Source organism: Porites lutea, chromosome 4 (assembly GCF_958299795.1).
Source record: "Porites lutea chromosome 4, jaPorLute2.1, whole genome shotgun sequence".
Taxonomy (NCBI): Eukaryota; Metazoa; Cnidaria; class Anthozoa; order Scleractinia; family Poritidae; genus Porites; species Porites lutea.
The window spans coordinates 1,104,789-1,127,961 of NC_133204.1; the positions used below are offsets into that span (position 1 = coordinate 1,104,789).

The following is a 23,173-nucleotide window of genomic DNA, read 5'->3' on the forward strand; positions in this document are numbered from 1 at the left end:
GTGCAACACAGCTTTGCAATGTTGTAACTATTCGAAACGATGTCGCGATAATAGTGCAACCCTTTGTTGAGCTAGAATCGTCGTTGCGAATCGTCTCATGTAACATCACCTTAACATCCACGTGACCGTGACATATAACAAGCTCGTGATCAACGAATATGGTCTTCTTTTTTTGATTCATGTTTCTTATTGTGCAGATTCTAAAGCAACTACGTGATTATGCACCTATCAATGTAAATCCCGTGGGGGGGGGGGGGGGGAGTGCGGGCAAGGGGAGGGGATTTGATGCCTGAGACTATCCCCCTGTCGGGCTTTTGATCGTGCGAAGCGACCCCGGGGTCGGGACATTTGACTTTGACCGATAGAAGCCTGGTATCAATTCAGAAGCGGTAACCAAGTCCGTCCCTCGAGGCTTTCTGAAAGTCACGCTGTTGGAGAAAGTTATGAAGTTTTCATTTGTTTTAATCGCCATAATCCGATACTTTACACTGTCATCTAAACAGATAATGTCTATTTTGAGAAAGTTTTTATCTTCAAGTTTCCATCTGATTGTAAACCTCGATTGAAATCGAATTCTACCATGAAAGTCAGAGGATTTTTTGCAGGTCACTGATCCGACCTGTTCCGACATGTTGAGCCGATGTTATAAAGCATTTTACGTTTCATTAATATAATAGCACGGTCAATCTTCCTGGAGTGATCATGTTGTTCAAAATAAGAGATGCTAGTGGAGAGAGAAAATACTTAATTACAGCGAGTAATTTAACGGAGCTTAAGTTAACCTTAAATAAAAGTAGTAAGAACGTACTTTTGAAATGTTTTTCCATTCGTTTTATATAGTATTATAGTATTGTTTGTTTAGATTTTTCCCCTGGGGTGGGGGCTTTTTGACACTTTTGATTGACCTTTCATTTCCCACCCTGGGGAATTTGATCAAAATATTTTAAAATTTGTCAAATCCCCACCCCTTGCCCGCACCCCCCCCCCCCCCCCCAACGGGGTTTACATTGATAGGTGCATTAGCAAAAGACACCGTCAAAGCCGCCGACACAATTTTATGACATTTTCTGATCATTACAGGAACAAAAACAAAATTTAAAACTACAATCGACGGGTACTTTTCTTTTCCACACTCCCACTGGGACTTGACATTTTCCTTTTTGTATTCAGGATAACACCCGACACTCTCCTGGGTGGTGTGCGGGTCTGTTTGACCGCAGATGCCGAATTCTCATCAACACCTTGGAACGATCGCTCAGAATGGCCAACTTTAACCTTTCTTCTCCTTCCTCTTTTATTACCAGCAACAGGCGATCTTGGGTCTTCAAAATTGCTGTTGTCTTGTAGAACTCGCGTGTTTCTGCGACGGGAAGTGCTTGATCTAATGTCAGCAGGCTGTTGAGGTGACAAACATGGCACAGTTTGTGCTGTTCGCTTTCTTGATCTTGCTCTCTTCCTCGCAGATGATGGTGATGTCTCTTTCTTTCGCTGCATGTCAGTGGTAACCTCAACCGAAGCTGCTATTGATGTCATATCAGTGCAAACACCTGGAACCACAGCGTTTAATCCAGCCATATTTCCATCTACAGCTGAACTAGGATCATCCACCAGGACAGCAACTGTGGGATCATGAGAGTGATCGATATCCCCACCGGGGGAAAGTAGAATTCCCAACGGAGATAATAACGGGGACAAGGTGACACCCAGGTCGCTTAATGCCTCTTGGCTGATAGTGGAAACGCCGTCGATCACGCTCACAAAAAGATCCTGACAGGAGGATTCGCCACTCTCCGTGTAACTTGGAATCTCGACGAGGGGTATCAATCTGGGAGTAAGCTCTTGTGATAAAGACTCCTCTGGGGACTGCGGTGTCAGCACCGGTGTGTCATCATTGAGATCTACCGACAGTAGTTGTACTTGTTCGAATGGGGCTGACAGAGGTACCTCTTCAACAGTCACAGAGTCATCATCAGGATACTCACAATCAACAGCAAAAACAGTAGCTCCCTCAGGGCTCACAAATGAAAAGGACCCTTCCTCTGCCGATAAGGACAAAATAATGGGAGATGTTAAGGTAGCTGAGGCGTTTTCTTGGCTATTTGAACCTTTCTCATCCTCAGGTACGAGTGGTTGTGCCTCATCATCTTCTACACTAGTAACGTTGTTGGAAGGATCAGGGACTGTACAATCCGTTGAGGATAATACACGTTTGGCTTCTGTGACAGTTACGGGCTCCACCTTGGCACTTTTATCGTCAGAAGTGCCTTTCGACTGGGCGTCTTGCTTAAAGTGATCTTGGACTTGTAATGTTGGCCATAAACCCGCATCTATAGCAAGTTGATTGAGAGAAAAATTTAGTTAAAAGTGGAGGATGAAGTTGAATACACAACTTCCACTGCATGAAAAGCAAAGAATTCACTGGGTATGCTTGGTACATGTGGTCAAAACGCGAAAAGTTCTCTCATCTGGGCACTGCCTGCCCAAATGTGTTCGCGTTGCTAAACAAAGCTGCAATTTTACTCCCTCACCATACCTTGAATTTTCTTTTCCAGGTTCCCTATGTACTTGATGGCTTCCTGCAAAATTAGTCCCTGCAAAATGTACACAAACATTGTTAAGTTGCTTTAATTGGTAACATTTATATCTAACGTCCTCCTCGAAGAATCACGAAATAGAAAACTGTGATACATAACAATAGCCCACGTTCCATACATCAAAATTCTAACATGACTCCAAGGCTTTCTCAGTTCTGGCCATAATCTACATTTGGTTTAGTTTTCTTTGTGCTCAAGTCTCTTTTGGGAATTACGAGACAACTGAATCGTGAAAAATTCGCAGTTTTGTCCGTACAGCCTCGGAGACATGTTAGGTGGAACACACAAGAACGAAAAGAAAAGTAATAAAATGTTTTGGAGAAATTTGGAGATAAGATATCCACTTACACGACTATAGCTCCTCGGTAAGCGTGGCACAACACGTCTGAGCTGTTCAAACGCCTTCTTGAGATCAGCGTCATATTTCCTACAGCACAATAACACAAAAATTTAATTTTGGAAATCAGGACAACCTGCCCTGAGATTATTTACTAATCTTCTAACAGATGGAGATGGTTGCGCGCTCAAGGCATGATATTTTATATTCTTTCTATTTTGGAAGATAATATACTGTTTTCTTTGCGACAAAAACAATGCATAATTAAACAGCTGGTCTTCAGTTTATATTCTGTCTGAATCCTTAAAGCCTCATCGAAGACATAGGCGTACGAGGAATTTTCGGCCAGGGGGGGCGGTAAACCATTTGCCCAAAAAATTCTTGCAAGTTGCCCAAATTTTTACAAAACAGTCGAAAAGAAACGAGGGCCATACGATGCAACAACATAGGCCGTACTGGCATATGAAAGTGGCTCGATACAGTTTTTCAGGGTCAATACCTACCAAGTTTGAGCATAACCTACGTCGCCATTAACAAACATTTGGAAAAATTGCCACCACAGTTGTATTAGATAAAGATAAACATTTGTCATGATCTGGGTTGCAATGACATTGGAGTTATCAAAGCAACGAACTGACGCCATTACCTATTACACTTGCAGCATTACTTCTCACAGGGAAATCGTTCTCGGGAGCTTTTTCCTCCAATAGTCGCCTCGATATTCGTGAAGTTAAAACGGAATCACTGTAAGAACGTTATCGGGATATTTTGGGATAGAGTTCTTATCGTCAGATATACAGTAAAAAAAGGAAAATCTTGATGTTTAGCCGTTATCTGTAGAAAACGAAGCGCTTTTGACATGCAATTTCACCTTATAGTAGTTTCAATCTTTTTAAAAACGTGTGTGAATTATTTTAGAGTTAACTCTGGTCAAAAGCTGGCTTTGCCCAAATTTTCTCTCGCTCCCCCAAAAATCTGAGTTGCCCAAAATTTGGGGGGGGGGGGGGGGGCTGCAACCCCCTCGCCCCCCCCCCCCCTTGCTCGTACGCCTATGATCGAAGAAGAGGAAGAAAACAGTCCTTAAACGAAGCTTAAACGAAGCCTCCTTTGAATTGTTTACAAAATACGCCGACTCCACTATTCAGCATCTGAATATTTCTGTTGAACCTCAAAAAAGGATGTAAATCGTAAATCATACCTGTCTCGGACTTTCTTTCTTTCTCTGTTTTCTCTGTACCTGTTGCCCTGTGAGACTGGTATAATTTCCACTTCATCAGTTGTTTCTTTTGCCGAAGCCAAAGGTTCTTCATTATTTGCTTGACATTCCGAATCTATAACGTCTGTAAGTACAATTGGTGAGAGGTTGTTTTCACAATGTAACTGAAGAGATTTACAAATAAACCGAGAGCGGGGGTTAAAATTGAAATAGAGTATGTGACCTCTACTAGGTATAACTTTCTAGCCTGAAGAACACCAGACATACCACGACACTGTCGGAGAAACGAGCGCAAAATACCATACTGATGACTCGTCACTACCCGTATCTGTGTAGTGCTTCTGATTGGTTGAAATAAATTTCTTTCGCGACACGCCCAATCAGAAGCACTACCCAGATGAGTAGTGACACCTCATCAGTAGTCGTTGCTCAGACGTCATTTCAAGGGGAAACCAGTGGTGGCGTCACAAAATGTCGGCTGTTTTCTCAGACTGTTAAGTTCTGTCTTTTTAGCCACAGGTCATCAGTACATTAGAAAATATCAGTCTCGTTATCTGCTATAACAATGATCAACAAGCCGCCGAAACACATAGTACAAAGGATAACTTTTACTTAGTTTATACAAAGATCAGGGTGGTGGGAATAACTCCTTCATTCACTTCTGAACACTAATGCTACACAAACTTTAGTATTTAGACACAGAGGAAGGCTATTAAACTATTCTCAGCGGTCCTACCTCGCGCGTATAAAAGGCAGAGTAGACAAAGGAGTTATGCCATTCTCTCGAAGCTGCTAAGCTGTTCAGATTACCATGGCTGACCCGCAGGTCCCTGCAGATACAGTCCAACAAGCTCAAGTTGTCTTACAAAACCAAGCACAAGAAGGTCAAGCACCGGCGGCGTTAGCAGAACAAGCTCAAGCACCAGTAGCGCCAGAGGAACAAGCTCAACCGCCTGCACAAGCGCCAGTGCAAGCAAACGAAGTTTCTTTGGAGGTTTGTGAAACTTTATTTTATCCGTTCGTTGCCACGTGTTTCGTTCTGGTTCTCTAGTATTTCGCTTCCAAACCTTGTAGGTTGTTTGCCCTACGCGAGCTGTTTTTCATTTCCACTTAGTATATTATTTGCCCTGCTTCCTGCTTTTCTACGGGCTGTGCGGGCTAAATTTTGTTGGATATATTATTCGCCCTGCTTCTTAACGTTTGCCCTCGTATCGTATGGGCTGTGCGGGCTAAATTTTGTCTGATATATTATATGCCCGCCTTTTAACGTTTGCCCTCGTTTCGTGTGAGCTGTGCGAGCCGTATTTTGTTTTGTATATTATTCGCCGTTCTAAACTATTTGCCCCTTTATGTGGGCCTCGCGGGCTATAATTTTGTTTGGTTTGTTTTTCGCCCTGACTCTCAACCTTTGCCCTCTTTTCACGTGGGCTTCTCGGGCAATTCTAAATTCGTATGCTTGTTTATTTTCATCTTTAACGCCCCCTTTACTTTTACTCCGCCTACAGTTCGTTTAGTTGTTGCGCCTCCTTGTTTGCCCTTTTGTTTTATTCATTTGCGTATTTACCGCTCGATTACACCGACCGTCCCGCTGGGGCTAGTTTATTTTGCCTGTTGTATTTAATTTTGTTTGCTTTTCCTCTCCCGATCTTTTATTATAAAAGCTGTTTATTTATTATTGCCTTGAATTTATTCTTGGATTTTATTATCGATGTTTTGTCGCTTTTAGGGCTTAGTTTTGACTGCCCATTTTTCTTTTTTTTTTAGGCCTTGCAACAGCGTATTAAAGCTCTCGAAAGTGCCCAAGGCACCTCAGTCGAGTCATTGGTACACAGAATTTCATATTATGGTGGCAGAAGAGTTGAGGACTTCGACAAGTACCAAGCGCTTCGTTACACCGAAGAATTAGCTTCTGTTGCAAAGTCCTCCAGTCACCCCAAGGCCGCCAGCTATGATGTTATCGCTTCGACTTTGAGAGAGAAGCTCCACGTCCCAGCTGAGCAGTTCAAGGCGTATTTCCTTGCTTTGTTAGCTGACAAGGATTTTTCCCGTGTTATCGAAACGATCTCGAAGGTTGACAAGTCTTTCCAGCGGTCCACGCCATATCGCACACAGACGCGTAGAGGAAGTTTGCCATATCGGCAACCGTATTTTCAAGCCTATCAGCGGGCACCCTCTCGCGTTATTTGTTACAAATGTGGTGAACCAGGGCATAAGTCACCCCAGTGTTGGAAGCGCGCTCCTTCTCGTCAGCCTTCTTCTGCTGCTCAGCCTCGATTTAACCATCCTTCAACATAATTTTGTTGTATCATCTTATGCAATAAAGATTTTCCTTTAGGCGAATAGTGCATTGTTTTTACTTGCCTTTTGTTTCCTTTATTTTTTTGTTATTTCGGGGTTACCGTCTTTAATCCTTCACCCTTTTATCCCTTAATACCGACTTATATTTTTATATACTTTATTTTGCCCACTCGCTATGGTGTTCTCCACTCGCTGTATTGTTGTCCACTCGCTATATTGTTCTCGCTCCTCTTTCTTCTTCCCTCGGGTGGCATTCTCAAGGGGAACGAATGTTCCCTCTCGGATTACCGGGGCTGAGTTTGCCATTCCCTGGGCCTTACCTATTCTTTCTTCTGTTCTAGTTTTTCAAGATGCCTTTTCATGACTGGGAAAAGACTCCCAATTTTGATCCTGCCAAGATTTCTGTTAACTCGCCACGTTGGGTCAATTATAAGGGATCTCTTCTTACTGAGGCCCAGGAAATGGCAGACAACGCCCATATTAGTCAAGATTTCATCTCCTCAGTTATCGCGGGAGAAGCGTTTGCCGACGCCTCCCTTTTGGCCTTCCGTGACTCAAGTTCCTTTAGAGCGGGTGAACTCCATCGCCATATAGATCAATGGGACAAGTTATTTCAATCGTCTGATAACAATTTCTCTGAAGTACTGGACTGGATTCATAACTTTATCCACGTTGACAAGTTTTTTACCCATTATAAAGGAAGCTATAAGGGAGTCAATTATAACTGCGAAAGACCGCCTGCTCGCATTTTTGCTAATCATCCTTCTTGTAAGGCGTTTGCCCAGTTTATTTCTGATACTCTTATCGAGAGATTAGCTTCGGGCGCCATCTCCCTCTGGGGCAAGGTAGGGGAATGTCCACCTCCACACCTGGTCATGCCGCTTACAGTAGAACCTACCAAACCACGCCTTTGTAATGATGACAGATTTCTCAACCTTTGGACTCAAGACCGCCCTTTTAAATTGGACAGTGTTCAGCACTTACCCAAGTATGTTCTCCCTGGCTTCTTTCAAACTGTCTGCGATGACAAATCCGGTTACGACCATATCCAACTCTCAGTGGACAGCCGGACATTTTTTGGATTCGAGTGGGGCGGATGGTTTTTTGTCAGTTGTTGTATTCCATTTGGTTGGAAATCGTCCGCCTACATTTATCACTCCACTGGCCTCCTTGCCTCTCATTATCTACGGTCGCTTGGCATTCCATCTTCGCTGTACATCGACGACCGTCACAGTAGTCAGCTTTCTTTCCCTAATGGTTGTCTTCCGGTTGCTTATCAAAATTTGCCCTCCCAGGATAGCATTAATTTGGCTTTAGCCAACGCTGCTATTTTTCTTACGTGTTTTATCCTTTCCTCCCTCGGTTATTTTATTGGTTTGGATAAATCGACTTTGGTACCTTGCAAGCAAGTCCCTTACTTGGGTTTTATTTCCGATTCCGAGAAACAGGCCTTCATTTTATTGCCTCACAAGAAAAAAAAGTTTCTTACTCTTCTCAAGCAGGCTCTTAGTTCAGAATCCATCGACCTGGTTACTCTCCAAAGGTTAGGAGGGAAGTGCATTTCAATGGTTCTGGCCGTGCCAGGCTTTATACAAACGAAATTAACTTGGCCCTTTCTCGTGCTGTGCGCTCATCTCGACCGGTCAAACTATCCGGGCCCTTGAGACAGGAGTTGGAGCATTGGCTCTTTTTGGAAACCTGGAACGGCTTCCTTCCTTGGCGTTCCGAGAAACACTGCCATTTTCGTTTGTTCTCGGATTCTTCCTCTTTTGCTTGGGGAGGTGTATTGAGTCCGGGTGCCATTACTGTTAGCACTTCCGACTACTGGGATTCTTCTGTTATTGGGGCCGACATTGCTACCAAGGAAACTCTTGCCCTCAACAATGCCTTACAATCCTTTGGGAGTACGGTAAGAAACTCATGGGTGGATGCATTTGTTGACAGTCAGGTTTTGCTTCACTCTTGGAACAGGCGTGGTTCCCGTTCCCACTCTTTGGTGACCGCTCTTAAGTGCTTGTTTCAAACTACCATGCATCTTAACGTTGATCTGCATGCCTACTATGTTCCTGGCCCTGAGCACCCTGCGGATTCTCCCTCCCGTCGGCTAAGCTTTCAGGACTCTAGACTTAGTCCAAAAACGTGGGATTTGGTCCAAAGTCTGTATGGCGGTCCTAAAGGTCACTCCGTTGATCTTATGGCACGAGCTTCAAATGTCCAAACTGACCTATCTGGCAAACCTCTACCATTTTTTTCTGAAAGTCCCTTAGTTAATGCTTTGGGGGTTAATGTGTTTGCACAATCCCCTAACTTGTATCGACCTGAGATTTTTTCGAATCCTTACGTTTTCCCGCCCATTTGCCTTATTCCCAAGGTCTTTAAGTATCTTAATAGCCTTAAGTTGCCATACACCCTTGTTGTCCCAGACGTGATCCCACGTCGTTTTTGGTGGCCTTTGCTTCTGTCTGCATGCTCTTCCAACTCCTTGCTAGCCTCTAAAGGGGCTAGTGGCGTTCTTCTCACCCCTTCCAGGGATAGTATCTTGGGTGACAGGCCGATCCCCTGGGACCTTTGGGTTTTCCGGATTTCAAATAATTAGACTCGCAGTATTTCATACTGTTTAAGGATTATCAAGCAAACAAATCCATTTTGCTGTTGCATTTGATGTGTTTCTGTCATTAAGATGTAATTTCAATAAAGTCATCGAGTCTTGTACTTTTCGTCTCTCCTTGATTTATTTAGTTATTTTCAACTATATTTGGTATTTATTCTCATTTAGTCTTTCATCTGTCTTCCCTATTAGGATCTCCCACAAGTACAGCGGTTTTTTATCCCCGCTGTAGCTTGCCCTTCATGTGCTTATGCCAACGACCATTTGTTTCGTTTTTGCCAAATGTGTGGCTACAAAAGAAAGTCAGTCCCACGTCAGCCTGCCTCGAAAATAAAAGTGGATCTCGCAGCCATTGATGCTCGTTTGCAACAGCTTACACAAACGGCCAACACGTCTTCGTATTCAAAGCAAAAATCCTCTTTGCGCGTGGAGTTTGAAACCTTTTTTAGCCTCTTTGCCTAATACAAAGTCTATCTATTCCGCCACCCCCGAAAATGTTTCGCGTTTTCTGATTTGGAAAGATCGTCACGGGAAAAGGGTTGTCCATGTAGCTGAATGTGTAAATGCCCCAAACCAAGATGCTTCTGATTGCGGTTGCCCCAAGCGACTCGCGTTTAAAACCGTGGATTCCTATATTGGAAAACTTCGTGCAATATTTAACGAGGCCGGCCGTTCTGGCGAATGGAATAGTATGCTAGGTTTTGGTAATCCTGCTGCTTCTTCTCCAGTCCAAGGTTATCTTAAGGCTGTTTCTGAGGAACAATTGCGTGCTCATATCGTCCCCAAGCAAGCAGTTCCGTTTTTTCTACCGAAACTCTTACTTCTGGCAAGGTTATGGGATAGAAAACTGGCGGATCCGGCAGTCAGCCCTTCCGCTCTCTTTGTTCTGGCTCGAGATCAAGCATTCTTTAAAACTCTCTTCTTCAGCGCGGATAGAGGTTCTGATCTGGGATGTGTGAAAACCGCAGAAATTATGCGTTTCCCTAAAGACGATGGCTTTTTATTTAATCATGTTTGGGGTAAAACTTTACGAGACGGCGCCCACAACGTCTTTGGAATTCGTCGCCATTCAAATCCCCAGCTTTGCCCGGTCAAGGCAATTGAAACATATGTGGCTGTCGCCTCAGAACTACGCATAACTCTCTCCAACGGCTACTTATTTCGCCCCACTAATCACCAGGGTCATATCGCCAATAAGCCCCTTACAAGTTCTTCCGCAGAAGCCCGCTTGAAATATTATTTAAAGGACGCGAAAATTGAGGAAGGCGAGACTCTGCACGGTTTCCGCTCGGGCTCCGCCATTACCCTCGCTTTGTCTGGATCACAGCTCGCTGATGTGATGTCCCACGTGGGTTGGTCCAACAAGGGTACTGCCCTTTACTACATGAAGTTAGCTGAAGTTCTTCGTGAAGGATCTCCTTCTGACTTATTGTCTTCAAACGAGTTGGCGGCCTCCGCCTCCACAACTTTATATGCGGATCTTAATCGCTTAAAAGACTTCGTTTCTGCGTTTCCTCGTTCCTAATTTCTGTTTTTGTTAGGACGGGGTTTTCAGTTTGGGGTTCTCGTTTTGAGGATGGGCATCCGTTTGTGCGGTTTTTGTGGTCTCCGCCGTGGTATTTTAGGGTTATCTTCAACACGAGACTGTTGGTGCCCATACTCAACAATAGGCGTGAGGGAGACAGGTGAGAATAGACTACTATTCAGACTAAATATAAGTTACAAGCTCCTTGAATTTATTAAATCATCAAGCCCCATTTCTAGCTACAAAAAGCGGTTAGTGTCGTTCATCTTCTTTATGTATGTGAATGTTTACCTTCTCTGCCCTCGTTATTTGCCTCCTTCACAGCAGGAATTGAACTGTTATCATCAGGAATCTTTTGTGTCGGCATGTTTTGTTCTGGACTCTAATGTAAAAACAGAACAGGCATATGAGAAATTTAAGATCAAAGGAAGGATTAGCTCAGTCGGTAGAGCGCTTGACTGCAGAGCGGGAGGTCGCGGGTTCAATTCCCGGGACCGGACCAATACTCAGCGTCTTAAAATAACCGAGAAATAAAGGTACTCCCTTTGCACTGCAAGCGGCTGGACCTTCGCGTGGCTCGGATGACCAAGTAGAATGGCGGTCCTGTCTCCAGCTGGAGACGTAAAAATAGTGCCCCTTCTTAGTACTTTCGTGCTAAATACATTGACACTCAAATAAAGCGCATTTTTTCATCATTTTTTTTTCTTATTATGATGCACCATTCACTTTGACTCCGATCCACTAATGTAATGACCTTTGCACAGGTTGTTCAGTTGTTCAGTCAACAAGACTTATCAAGGAGGTACACTTACCCGGAAATCATATTCAAAGTATTCACAAAAATTAGAAATTTGGTAAGCAACACCACTTTGAAGGATTACCATGACGTAGGTGGAAATAGTCTGCAACGGGCACAAGGTTATTAGGTGTAATATAATTATTATCCAACCCTTCTTTCCGTAAAAAAGACTTTAAACTGAATCACGTAAAGAACCTGCAGCTATTCAATGGTGCAGTGAAGTCCTGAACCATAATAATCGCTTCGCTCACCTTATTGCTTTCATGCTGTGGTACCTCTCGATCACAGGATACCTTGTCTGTTATGCATGTCAGGGGGGACTTCTCTGTTTCAGGCACCATGGCCTCCTGATTAGCAGGTGCTAAAGCTTTGCAAAATAGTGGCTCCAATGACCTCTAAAATTTGGAGAAATATATAAAACAAAGTCAACAAAATTAATGTAACCTAGTCTATTTTAATTTCATCATGGAGCGTGCCAAATTCTATAATGGAAGAATCCACATGGCCTGAGAAATTACAGCGGTCATTTTGCAATGCCACCTCTGGTTTCCAAGCAAAATGACAGGTCATTCTGATTGGTTATATGTCAAATGGGAAACTTGCTTCCACCAATAAGAAGTACCAGATCTTGGTAACTGACACCTCATTAGTATGGAATTTCTGTACTCATTCCCCAGACATAATTTTGTGAGGAAACCATGCACTGGCATTGCAAAATGTCCACTATTTTATCAAGCTAGAATCCACAGTGTTTTGATATGGACGATCAACCCCTCACAGTGATTTGTGAATAGTTCACGTCATATTAAGACAGTTTAGAGTTTAAGGATTTTTCTATCTTGAAATTAAAGCAATCTGTAAAGGGATAGAAATATTAGGTAAGAATTCTCTATAAGCCTGAGTCATACTGTTCACCTTTGTTAGCTTCTCACTGCTACTATTTTCTCTGGCTTTCCAAAGTCGCCTAAAACCTTGAGGTGGTAGACCTGTCAAAAATATTGGAAATTTGAATTGAATTGAAGAAAAATTACTGTAAAATGTAGAGGAAAATGAATGTGCAAAACACATAACTGTCAAAAAAATTGTTTGTTACAATAATAATAATAATAATAATAATAATAATAATAATTAAAAATAATAATAAATTTATTATAATAATAATAATTATTATTATGTAACAAACAGTAATTATTATAACAAACCTTATAACCTGGTCACACAATATACACCCTGAATAAGTCCATTTTAACTCAAATGGACAGTCAAGTTGAATTTTGGCAAAAAATTGTTTTACCTTGTAGATAAATAGGTTGATGGCTTTCTTCTACTGTGCGTGTATAAAAATTATGTCGATGACTTGCTAGGCCCTTCAAGTGCCTGTTGTTTCCTTGAACAATCACATATTTCTTCTTGTTTCCCTGTAGTGGTTGTATTGGAATTGTTGTGGTAGACACAGTAATGATTGGAGAGCCCTGTACTCCACTGTTGCCCTTGTTAGGGCTTGGTGATACTCTCACCCTTGTGGACGGTAAAGGTGTTCTGACTTGCTTGCAAGCTCTTGGAGTCCATTCTACATCTGGAGGATGCATAGGCCTGGGTTCTTGCAAAGGAGCTGTGTCTGAAATAAAAAAAAAACATTTAAATCAAAAGTTATCCTCTAATTAAGACTATTTTTTTTGTTTTTTGTCAACTACATAAATGGGATCTCTAGTGGTCTAAGCTAGCATTTAACAATACCAACTATAATAATTTAAAGGAAGGGTTCCTCAGAAACAGAAACAAGGTCAGAACTCAGAATTCCCATCCCTAAAACGACAACATAATCTAATCACCAGCACTTTTATAGCTTAGATGGGGTCTTGATTGTTCAATTTTCTCTAAGATAAGAGTACATTGAAATAAATATATGTACATTGTTATCTATTGTTTGGATGAGTTTCAATATATAAGTCAGGTCAAAGGTACTTACCATTCTGGAAGGCCAAAAATTCTGTTACTTTGTCTTCATGGTCAGAGGGGTCTGCCAGAGACTTATTAGCTTCTTCTTGTTCATGCTGCAACTGAAGTCTTTCTTTTGGAACTAAATTTTCATAGTAAACTGGAGTAGGAACTACAAGGACATAACAAGACAACTGAGTGTTAGGGTCTGGCTTTGGTGCAATTGGTACACCATGACCAACATCAGCTACCACAGAAAACTGCTGAGGCAAAATTGATGATACTCCATGGCTGCTTGTTAAAATGTGTTGATGCTGTCCCCTAATGGAATATTCTGCGGTATTTGGCTTGGGAAGTATGTTGGCTGGTCTCCTCTTACTTAGCTTTTTGAAAAGTGGAATAGATGAAAGGAATGTATCTGGCGAAAAGGAATCAGCGGTTGATGAAGACTCCTCCTCTGCTTTGCTGTTCTGGTAATGCTCATTGAAAGTCTTCACAGCATAACTTAAATGTTGCAGGTAACTTGAATCACATGAATCATCCTCCGACAAATCTTGTTCTTCCTCTTGATTGATCCCTTCCTTACTAGCAGAGCTCATTGAAAGATGATCACCAACACAAGACAATTCACTTAACAAGGAAACTTTATTTTCAGAGTCTTCTTTTTCTGGAGGAAGATTTTGTGATAGCTGCACTGGTGTGGTTATTCTTTGGTTTGCTGTTGGCACCAAAGCCGCAATAGGTGAGACTGAAGTAATTTCTGGTTGACTACATGGCACACTGTGATCTCCTAAAAAAAGGAAAACCCGATATAATTCTTCTTAAAAGCTACCAGAAAGACTACATCACTTCAGAATACAGTCAACTCATATCTTAACAACTAGATAATAACTCCCTAAACTGGACCGCTAGAATTGGGTTTCTTAATATTATTCATTCATTTTGTGCCCTTTGTACAGCAGACAGTCTCTTAATAAAGTCTTAAGACAGACACTTGTGACCATTTCCAACAGTGTTCTGGCTGTATAGCCAATAACTTATACTTATATTTTTGTATAGCCTAGTGATTTCTGTCTATATTAATTTAATGCTTCTTATTGTTTTTTTCACAGCTTCAGCTGCATTAAAGTAGTTTAGTTTTTTCATCTGAACTGTGAATCAAAAAGCCCTCTTGTACAAACGTTTGCTCACAAATTTTCTGTTGTGATAAGTTTCTAAATGAAACTATATGATTATAAATTTATCAAAATCATACCTGCTACATCCATGGGACCACTCTGTGAAATTTGCTGGAGTGATGGAAGCATTTGGTTTGAAGCACCTTGGACATCACTGGTCATTACTAAATTCTGTCAAAGATGATTGCAGCGATGTAAGGCAACTATACTTGACAGTAGCTACATAAAGAACTGATCGATAAGTCATATTTTTAGTACAAAACAAGTGATTTGTTTTTAATTTAACCTAATTCAGGTGACGCAAATATAAATTGGCTTAAAAATGAGTGCTCCTGAAGTTGACTCGGAGGATTGGCGGGATTTTTTAATCTGTTTCGTGGATATTGTACTTCTTAGATATAAGATATGAAAATGACAAGTTAACTTGCTTTAATATCACTCAGTGCCACTACAGATGGTATAAGACTCACGTTTGTTGATTCAGGAAGATATTCAGCATCAACTGAAGCAGAGGATGCTGTTTGGTCTTGATTTAATAGCGATCCACAAGAAGAGACATTATTATTTGAAGAGGCGTCACCTTAAAAAGAGAGAGAATATGAGCTATAAACCGTTGCTTCAGGTCGTTTATGTAAGCAAAAGACAAGTACATCTTTAAACACATCGTTAATACACTGATGACTAGACTCTTTTTAAGGGCTGGAAAAATTTAACTAATTAAGCATAAACTTAAGCTTAAGGTGCTTTTGCAGCGGAACCCGAACAAGTTTTCATTCTCGCCAGCCGACTGATACAAGATCTTATTGTCTTACCTTTTGAGGAACCAAAGAACTGGTCCTGATTAACTGAATCGTTCACAGATTCTTCTATATCATCCATTCTCTGAAAAAAATAAAATAAATTGTAAACTGTAAGCTAATTTTCCCTCCAAAAGAGTAAAAGCTCGTATAGTCGTCATAAGTTTCTGTAGCTTACCCCGTACTTTATAACCTTGCCTGACCCAAACAACAAGCGTCGTAAACGTTAAGAACGGTTCTCAAAAGTCTTCATACTGTACTATGGTTGCTGGAGCACAAGGTTTCGCTCACAACAAAAAGAAGACCTCGAACTTTCATCGAATATGACAGACTTGCTAGATATGGCCGCCAAAAATTAATACCACGTGACTTGAGTCAAACTCGTCTCCAGGTTCCTAAGGGCATAGAAAAATGGCACGTCCGGAATATCCCTAAATTTAAGGACAGGGCCAAGTGGTCACGCGACACTGCTCAACCAATCAGATCGCGCGCTTTTGTTTTGGTTCAGATAAAAACAAAAACATCAACAGACCGATCAATACACGACCAAAACGTTTTCAAAATGGCGGGCGCAGGCAGACGGAGCATTGTTTCTTTGATTTCGTCTGGTCTGTAATTGTTTCCCCACAACTTCGGCAAAGTGAGGCGAACTTTCTACCGTGAGTATCCATAAGCCTCCGGGATAATACCTTGGAAAAAAGGGACAAAGGCTCGTATTAATGCGAAAAAAAGGTAATAAGACTGCCATGTCCATGATGTCGGACGCACGCAAGAGCATTGTTTCTTTGATTTCGTTTTCTATTTATCGTAAGCTTACAGTACTCGTAGTTGCACATTATTTTAAAGAAAACATTTGATTTTAGAAAATAAGAGTATTATTAATTGTAAGGAATCGTTCGAATATTCCGGACTGATCAGCTGCTGATCGCAGAGGTAATGGCTTCACCAGCATGGCTCGTAAGTGATGGAAGCACCATAGCAAACGCTTCATTGTGAAGCAGAACGTTTGGTTAAGGAAACGCCTTGTGTATCTTCCGCTACATCCACTGAGAGTTATTTCCAGGTTTGAAGCTGTTAAACGATCCTTTGCTCTAAACTAAGCGCAGCGAAACGTAAGATGTGCAGTGTATCGGGCCGCGTTATTTCATTATAGCCTGACTAGTCTTACCACGATCTGTGTGTGACATAATCTCGTTTTTTGGGCCGTGCTCTAGCATAGTGAAAAGAAGGTTTAACTCATGAATTCAGTAGTGGTATGGTAAACGATAAGGAAATAAGGTAGGGTTTCGGTTGGTCCAAAACAATGAAAGAAGGTGTTTTTGAGGATGAATTCAATAATTTAATTATGAGATGTAAAAGAAGAAAGGAAACTGTTGAGGAATAAAAATATGCAGTTGATATGTAGATCTCCATGGTGTATGACATCTTCGAGTTCATTTGTATTGTGATTATCAGTTGGGTATAATGATATCATGGCCAGGTTAAATAATACTAGCACAGTGGTCTGCATGGTTATCAGCTTGCCTTGGTTATGCAGATTGAGTAAGAGAAGTAAGTTAGGTGATATGCAGGCCCAGGTGGGGGGGAGACTCCCTTATTTGGCCTATACGGGTATGTGCCGCCAAACAGGGTATGGTTTTCAGGGTCTTGAGTCTTAAACTGGGTATATAATTTACCTATTCAGCATCTTGAACAGGGTGTCTTTTCAGACCCAAAGCCTTAAAAAGGGTGTTCGGTCTTTGTGTGTAACAAAGTTTTTTAAAATAATGTACTTTTGTTCTCTCAGCAATCTCAAAAAATCTTTTTGTATGTGCAGACTCCAAAACAAATTAAATAAATATATTTTTTCCCCATTTAGTATTGTATTTTATACTATCTAAAAAGAAAGTACCTCCTTAAAGGGGGCATTTGGGCTACAATCTTAAACTGGGTCATGAAAAACAGTCTCTGGTCTTAAACAGGGTAGAAAAGTGAACGGATTTTGTCTTTGACAGGGTCAGGGTTTGAAGACCTTGGTGGGTCAGCTACACCCAAACTGCCCTCAAGTGTTCCCCCCATGTCCCCTCCCCCTCCCCCAACCCCCCCCCCCCCCCTCATGCAAGATCTGCTAACTACAGGACTGGGTTCCAGAACACTACAGCAGGCTTATCTGTTCTAAGTATTGGAGCAGATCCATGTGGATCCCTCTTAAACTGGTCCCGTGTAAACACAGCCTTGCAGAGTTTACTTCCTGGAATTGCACAAAACAAGAAGGGGTATCACCCATTTAAACTTCCACAGAACAAGAATCAAAGAACCAGTCATCATAACAAAAATAAAAAGTAGTTTAAATTTATTAATGTTTATTGATTTTTCTTCTCATCTGTCTACAGCACACATTTCATACATCTCTTTTTTTCTTTGACTGGTGTCGAACCTGCAAGATTAAAAGTTGTACAACCCAGATTATCACTGTTCAATGATTTACAGTTGAAATTTACCTGATGCCTTTTAACATTGCTGTGGCCAAGACATCTCAGCTGGTATTATTTTTGACTGACTTTGGATGGTTTTGTAGCATTAATAAAACAAAATAAATTTTTTTTTACTTTCTTTGAAAATAAATAAAGAATTTGATCCTATAAAGCTTAATTTATAACTTTTCGAGGATTCAATGTGGTCCTTCACATAGGGCTTCTTTACCGTGTTTATATACTTCATAGTGTAACCGCAACGATCAATTAACATGCCAGGACTAACCATGATTTCAAGAGCATAAATCAAAGGAGCTCTAGTGCAACTATTCCTTACAGAGTGGATCCTTAAAAGTCTATTTCTGCCTTAACCGCAGTCTAGTGTAAAATAATCAAGCTTTTCTGTTTCCCAAATAGCCAGAGACACTTCTATGTGCTTCCGTTGAATGAAAATCGAAATGTGTTTGCTCCCATTATATTATATTTATCTTCCGTCTTCCTAACCTGGACGTCCATATATTCGTGTCCATCAACATCAGGCAACCGTGCTCTAATCACTTCCATCACTCGTTCCTCCATTCCTCGTGGTACCCACAGCAGCCATGTGCATGGGATAATAGCTCCACCACCAGTCCTTCGGTTCTTTACCCACTTTTGTTTTTGCTGAGGATTTACACTAGCAGTGGGCTCACCGGTTACACCTATCGAGCAAAAAGTAAATTAAAATGTGGGTAAGCTGAACAGAGAACATTGAAAGTTTTTCCGCTGTTGATTACAGCATTGTTTACCGACTCTCACTTTCTTTCAGCCCAGAACACAATAACACAAGCCAACGACTTACCCTTGAATACATGTCACTCGACCCTCATCCAACAATTCCACGAACGTTTTGTTCAGAAAATACTGCACACGACCAATCGTTTTCCCCACCAAATCTCGCACTTTATACTCCGTTTTGGCTGACTTACTCTTCATGACCATCTCCATCATGGCATCGTCCAGATCACTATGAACCTTGCAGAGAAGGGCATATTCGTCTTTTGCCCCAGACGCTTCCCTTTCCACTATCACGCTGCAGCCGATTGGCAACTTTATCTTAAACTCATGGTACCTAACAGCAATAAATACTACAGTTAGGGTAGAGAAAGTTTATATTTTACAACTAATTCTATTAAAAAACCCTACCCTTTGATCATGCCTGCTGAAATCTCTACGGCAGAACAATCTTCAGCTGCAGCTTGGTGTTCTTTTTCAAACAAAAATATAGATTCAGACATGAACACATCAATACCGAATAACTTACAAGAATAAAAACATACCCATTGATTAAGACTAACCTCTTTTTGCCATATTTATGAGCTTCTTTTGAACCCTCTCGACCAGAATCTCTCTCAGAGTAATATATAGATTTAGCCAGGGCTAAAAGCGAAGCTCCCGTTAATAAATTCATAATTTGAATCAAACAATAAACTTGTAATCCACAGATCAGAGCACATTCATTTGACTTTTGAGGCAAAGGCTGAGTGATTTTAGAGAACAATCAGAATTTGACCGTCCAAGAGTGTAGACGGAAAAATAGCAATCATGTTCGATCACAGTAGATTTATAGGCCTGGAAAACAAATAGACCTATTCGTGTATTGTATTTGCATTAGCTGTAGCATCATAATGTGGCATTCACCAGTCTCTCCAACATTGCTCCGTTAGAGAGACTATGATATAATTTTAAGAAACACATGCGCCACGATAGTCCTTGGTGGCAGCCAATTCACACGTTGCATTCCTCTGTCTAAAATTAAAGAGAGGCCAAAATAAAAATCAGGCCGGATTTTTTGTGTTCGACAAGTTTAGTTTACTAGTAAAGCTTGGCGACGAATCTGGTATCGTGTAAACCAGACTTTTAAACATACGTTTTCTCATCACGTCTCAGGTAAACAGTAAACAGACCTCGGACAGAATTTGTTCTTTTTTGCCCTATTTAAACCTAATTCTGCAGTTTTTCACAATTTTGTAAGAGAATTTGCACTCATTCAACATCCACGACGATCAAAGCACACGCTTCCTTTGCACAACAAATTATAGCATTGAATTATAAAACGTTTTCTGTTAGAAAAATCCGGTCCTATGTGATCGGGGTAATAATTATGGGCTTTTAATGAAAACGATAAAAAAAATTCCCAAAATCACTTTTCGGCCAGCCGGACGGGTTCTCACTTTTGACAGGCACCAAATTTGCAGTGCGATTAATAGAGTTACCATTTACCCTTCAACATAATAGAGAAATTGTTATGTTTAGGTTTTATTTCCCTTTATTCATTAAACTGTGTATGATTTTGTTATGTGTAATCTTTGAAAGCGAGTGATAGTTACGCGCGGCGTTTTGAGTATTCCTACATGCGATGTTTATGTTCGACTGGAAACAACCGGTGCAGCGATGAAAATTGCGAGAGGGACTACTAACAGTCAATAAAATAAGTTTAATTCGGTGAAACATGTACAGAGACAATAATTTTCATTCACGAAGAGAAGTATTGAGAGTAAAGTGTCTCAGAAAATCATGAGTCAGACAAGCATAAGCTTATTTATGTTTTAAGTCGGCTTCCCGGTGTTCGCTCTTTTTCAAGATGAACTCGAGGCAAGAAAATCGCTCAGAGCTTTCTGTTTACAGTCAAAATCATAACTAAATAATCTTCGGAACCTTTTCTTTGAATTTGCGGGTCAAAAAATGTCTAAAGGCTTTTTAAACCTGATACTATTGTAGGTTAGATCATTGCTCGTGTTTTAACTTAAGCCGCATAAACCAATTTACGCTCGACTTCAGGAAACCGAAAAAAAAAACATCAAAAACAATAATGGCTCAAGCTTACCAGTCGAGATGCTGCTTCTAAAGGTCATCAAGTGTTCCAGAATCGCTTGAGACTTTTCAACCTTCTTATATTACGCCTCAAGCAAGGGCAAGTGAGTAAGCTCATTTTTGAAAACGATGCCATCCGAAATCGGATTTCCAATGACTTTGACAAGCGGTGCATTTGTCAACAAAAAGCGCAATAAACAAACCAGCCACGAATTACAGAACAATCTTGATAGCAGCTGTATTTCATTTTGTACACCAAGTAGAAAAAGACAGTTTATAACATCACAAGATGACACAAAACTCTCCCAGCTCCAGCCATCAGTAAGCAAGTTTCCAGACGCTGCAAAAATTTTCCGCATAAACTCACCTGTCAAATTTTGACCAATCAGAACATAAAAATTGGACGTAGAGCGTGATCAACGCGTGACAGTGAGAAAAGTCAAAAGCGATTGCCTTCCCTGCATGTAAATGTAAAAGCCGGTTGAATTTTCGTGTCCGAGATCAGTTCGAAATCAACATTTTAAAAGAGCGGCTCATGAAACACGACTTATTTCATATGCATTTTAAAAAAATTGAACTTGAGCCTGCGATCATTTGAAAAGTAGCAACTTGTCAACGAATACCTTCAAAATATTACTCGAACTCAGAGGGTCGATACCTGAGCCCTCGATACGGTAAGGCGATACTGGTCAGCAGAAACACTGTTTTGACAGCTGTCAATTAATCAAAACATGGATGTACAATATCAGGTTGCAGACTCCCAAACTAGCTAGAAAGTGTGAGATTAAACATTGGTATGCCTGTGGTGCGGACGGACGGAAGGTCGGGTGGTCGGTGTACGGTCACGTGATTGCGGAATTTTCTAGGATGGAGAGATTTTCTATAAAGCTATGGGGCTTCGAATTGAGCCCGTGATCAAATAAAATATCAGCGCAAAACTTTAAACACTACGTGACCTCAATAGATAGAAAAATGAGCCCGCGATCCACTCAGGTGATGATGGTCAGCGTATACTCTAGTTTGACAGCTGTCAATTAACCTCCATTAGAATGGCGAATATTCGAATTAACAGACTACAAGTGTGAGTAGGACATTTCCGTCCGGCATGTAGTGGAAAACGCCAGATCGTGTACCTGAGACAACCTGAGCCCTCGTTATTAGTTTTCTGATAGCGGTCTGCACATTTCCCATTTTGACAGCTGTCAATTGACCTTAATTTGGCTTGCCAATGTAACTTTAAACGACTGTCAGCCAACTGACAGCCTTGCCCGCCGTAGTTTCGTTTTTATGTTGAATTGGTACGTGTGACATATTATATCAGCTTATATATAGGGGCAAAACGACTGGTCTTTTATCTGAGCCCGCGAGACGGTCATGTGATGATTGTCAGCGGATGTCTGATTTTGACAGCTGTCAATCTAATCGTACTCATACGGATAGCTTACATAACTAAGAGGCTAGTCAAGTTGTGCAAGATCTATTGTAACATTTGACATCGGCTTACATGAAGTGTGTGTACGGACGGGCGTACGCTACGTCATAACCAAATTTTCTAGGATGGATAGTTTACCAAATGTTCTTACCCATGGTGCTCCGCTGTGCGCGCTTCGCGCGCGCGGGAGCTCCGCTAAAAACAAAGCATGCAACACAATTTTTCGCGCGAGATTTTCCCCGGGTACGAAATTATGCGCTTCCCCATTGGCGCAAAGGATAATACGGTTGTCGTTCCTCGAGAGATGATTGGACGAGCATGCAATGTTTGCGTTTCGCCATTTTCGCTTCAACATGTTCACGATGTTCAATGATCATGACATAAACACCAGTACGTGGGCCAACAAATGACTAGCAGGACTGAGGAACAAATCACCAATGTTGGAACAGGAAAAAACGAAGGCAATGAAACGTAAGGCAACTTATTTCCCTTATTTGTCGCTTGCACTATTTTCGGTCTCTTCTAACTATGTTCATCATTTGGAAATTGGTCAAATCAGCGCAAAAATTATAAAATTACTGAGATAAGTCACAGACCCTGTTTAGATTCTGGAGGAAATTCCGGAAATTTATAATCAGTTCTCTGTTTCAGGAAAGAAAATAATCAAGGTAATGGTATCAACAGATGTAAAAGGAGAAAAGATATGGTGCAATTTGAAAGTGATCCTCGGAAAAGATCAAAAGTATTGTACAATCGACGCAAAGGGTTATTTCAGTCTGCGTATAAACTAGTAGTAATCAAAGATTAATAAGTGCGTTCGAAGTTCAATGAATTTAGCTAAAATCATACAAAAACAGAGGAGGAAATTAGTTGAGAGATTAAATGAGAAAGACGAAGTATTTAAAGAGCAACATGAACAATAGCAACTTTAATAGTGAAACCCAAATATGTAACCAAAGATGTTTATCTACTTAGTTACAATGTAGTTTAGTTGACCGCTATGGGTCAAAGCACAATGGCTTGGTAGATTTGCTTTGAGACAACTTTGTGTCAGAGTTATCGGTTGATTTGCTTTGTTGTTCGGCAAATTCGAGGACATCAATTCAAAGCAGGAGAGCAGCGAAGGTCTTCGGTTTGTTGTAGTT

The 23,173-nt window shown here is 41.1% G+C and overlaps 1 protein-coding gene across 1 annotated transcript; it reads right to left on the bottom strand.

Annotated features, from left to right (window-relative positions):
- Positions 1-1,024: 1,024 nt before the first annotated feature.
- LOC140933126 (uncharacterized) lies at positions 1,025-12,990 on the bottom strand. The gene is made up of 9 exons (XM_073382641.1): positions 12,672-12,990; positions 12,293-12,363; positions 11,629-11,772; positions 11,391-11,480; positions 10,870-10,960; positions 4,130-4,271; positions 2,943-3,021; positions 2,534-2,591; positions 1,025-2,327 (listed from the first exon to the last, which is right to left on the bottom strand). Exons 1-9 carry the CDS (start codon positions 12,964-12,966, stop codon positions 1,102-1,104), a joined length of 2,196 nt encoding a protein of 731 aa, XP_073238742.1. The 5' UTR covers positions 12,967-12,990; the 3' UTR covers positions 1,025-1,101.
- Between the last annotated feature and the right edge of the window lie 10,183 nt (positions 12,991-23,173).

What these genes read in the sequence shown, in the direction of transcription:
- LOC140933126 (XM_073382641.1), bottom strand. Translation starts at nt 12,966, where the DNA reads ATGCATCCTCCAGATGTAGAATGGACTCCAAGAGCTTGCAAGCAAGTC. An exon ending in GCAGTGAGAAGCTAACAAAG is followed by an intron (nt 11,773 to 12,292) that starts GTGAACAGTATG and finishes TCCAAATTTTAG; the next exon opens with AGGTCATTGGAGCCACTATT. An exon ending in CACAGCATGAAAGCAATAAG is followed by an intron (nt 11,481 to 11,628) that starts GTGAGCGAAGCG and finishes TGCCCGTTGCAG; the next exon opens with ACTATTTCCACCTACGTCAT.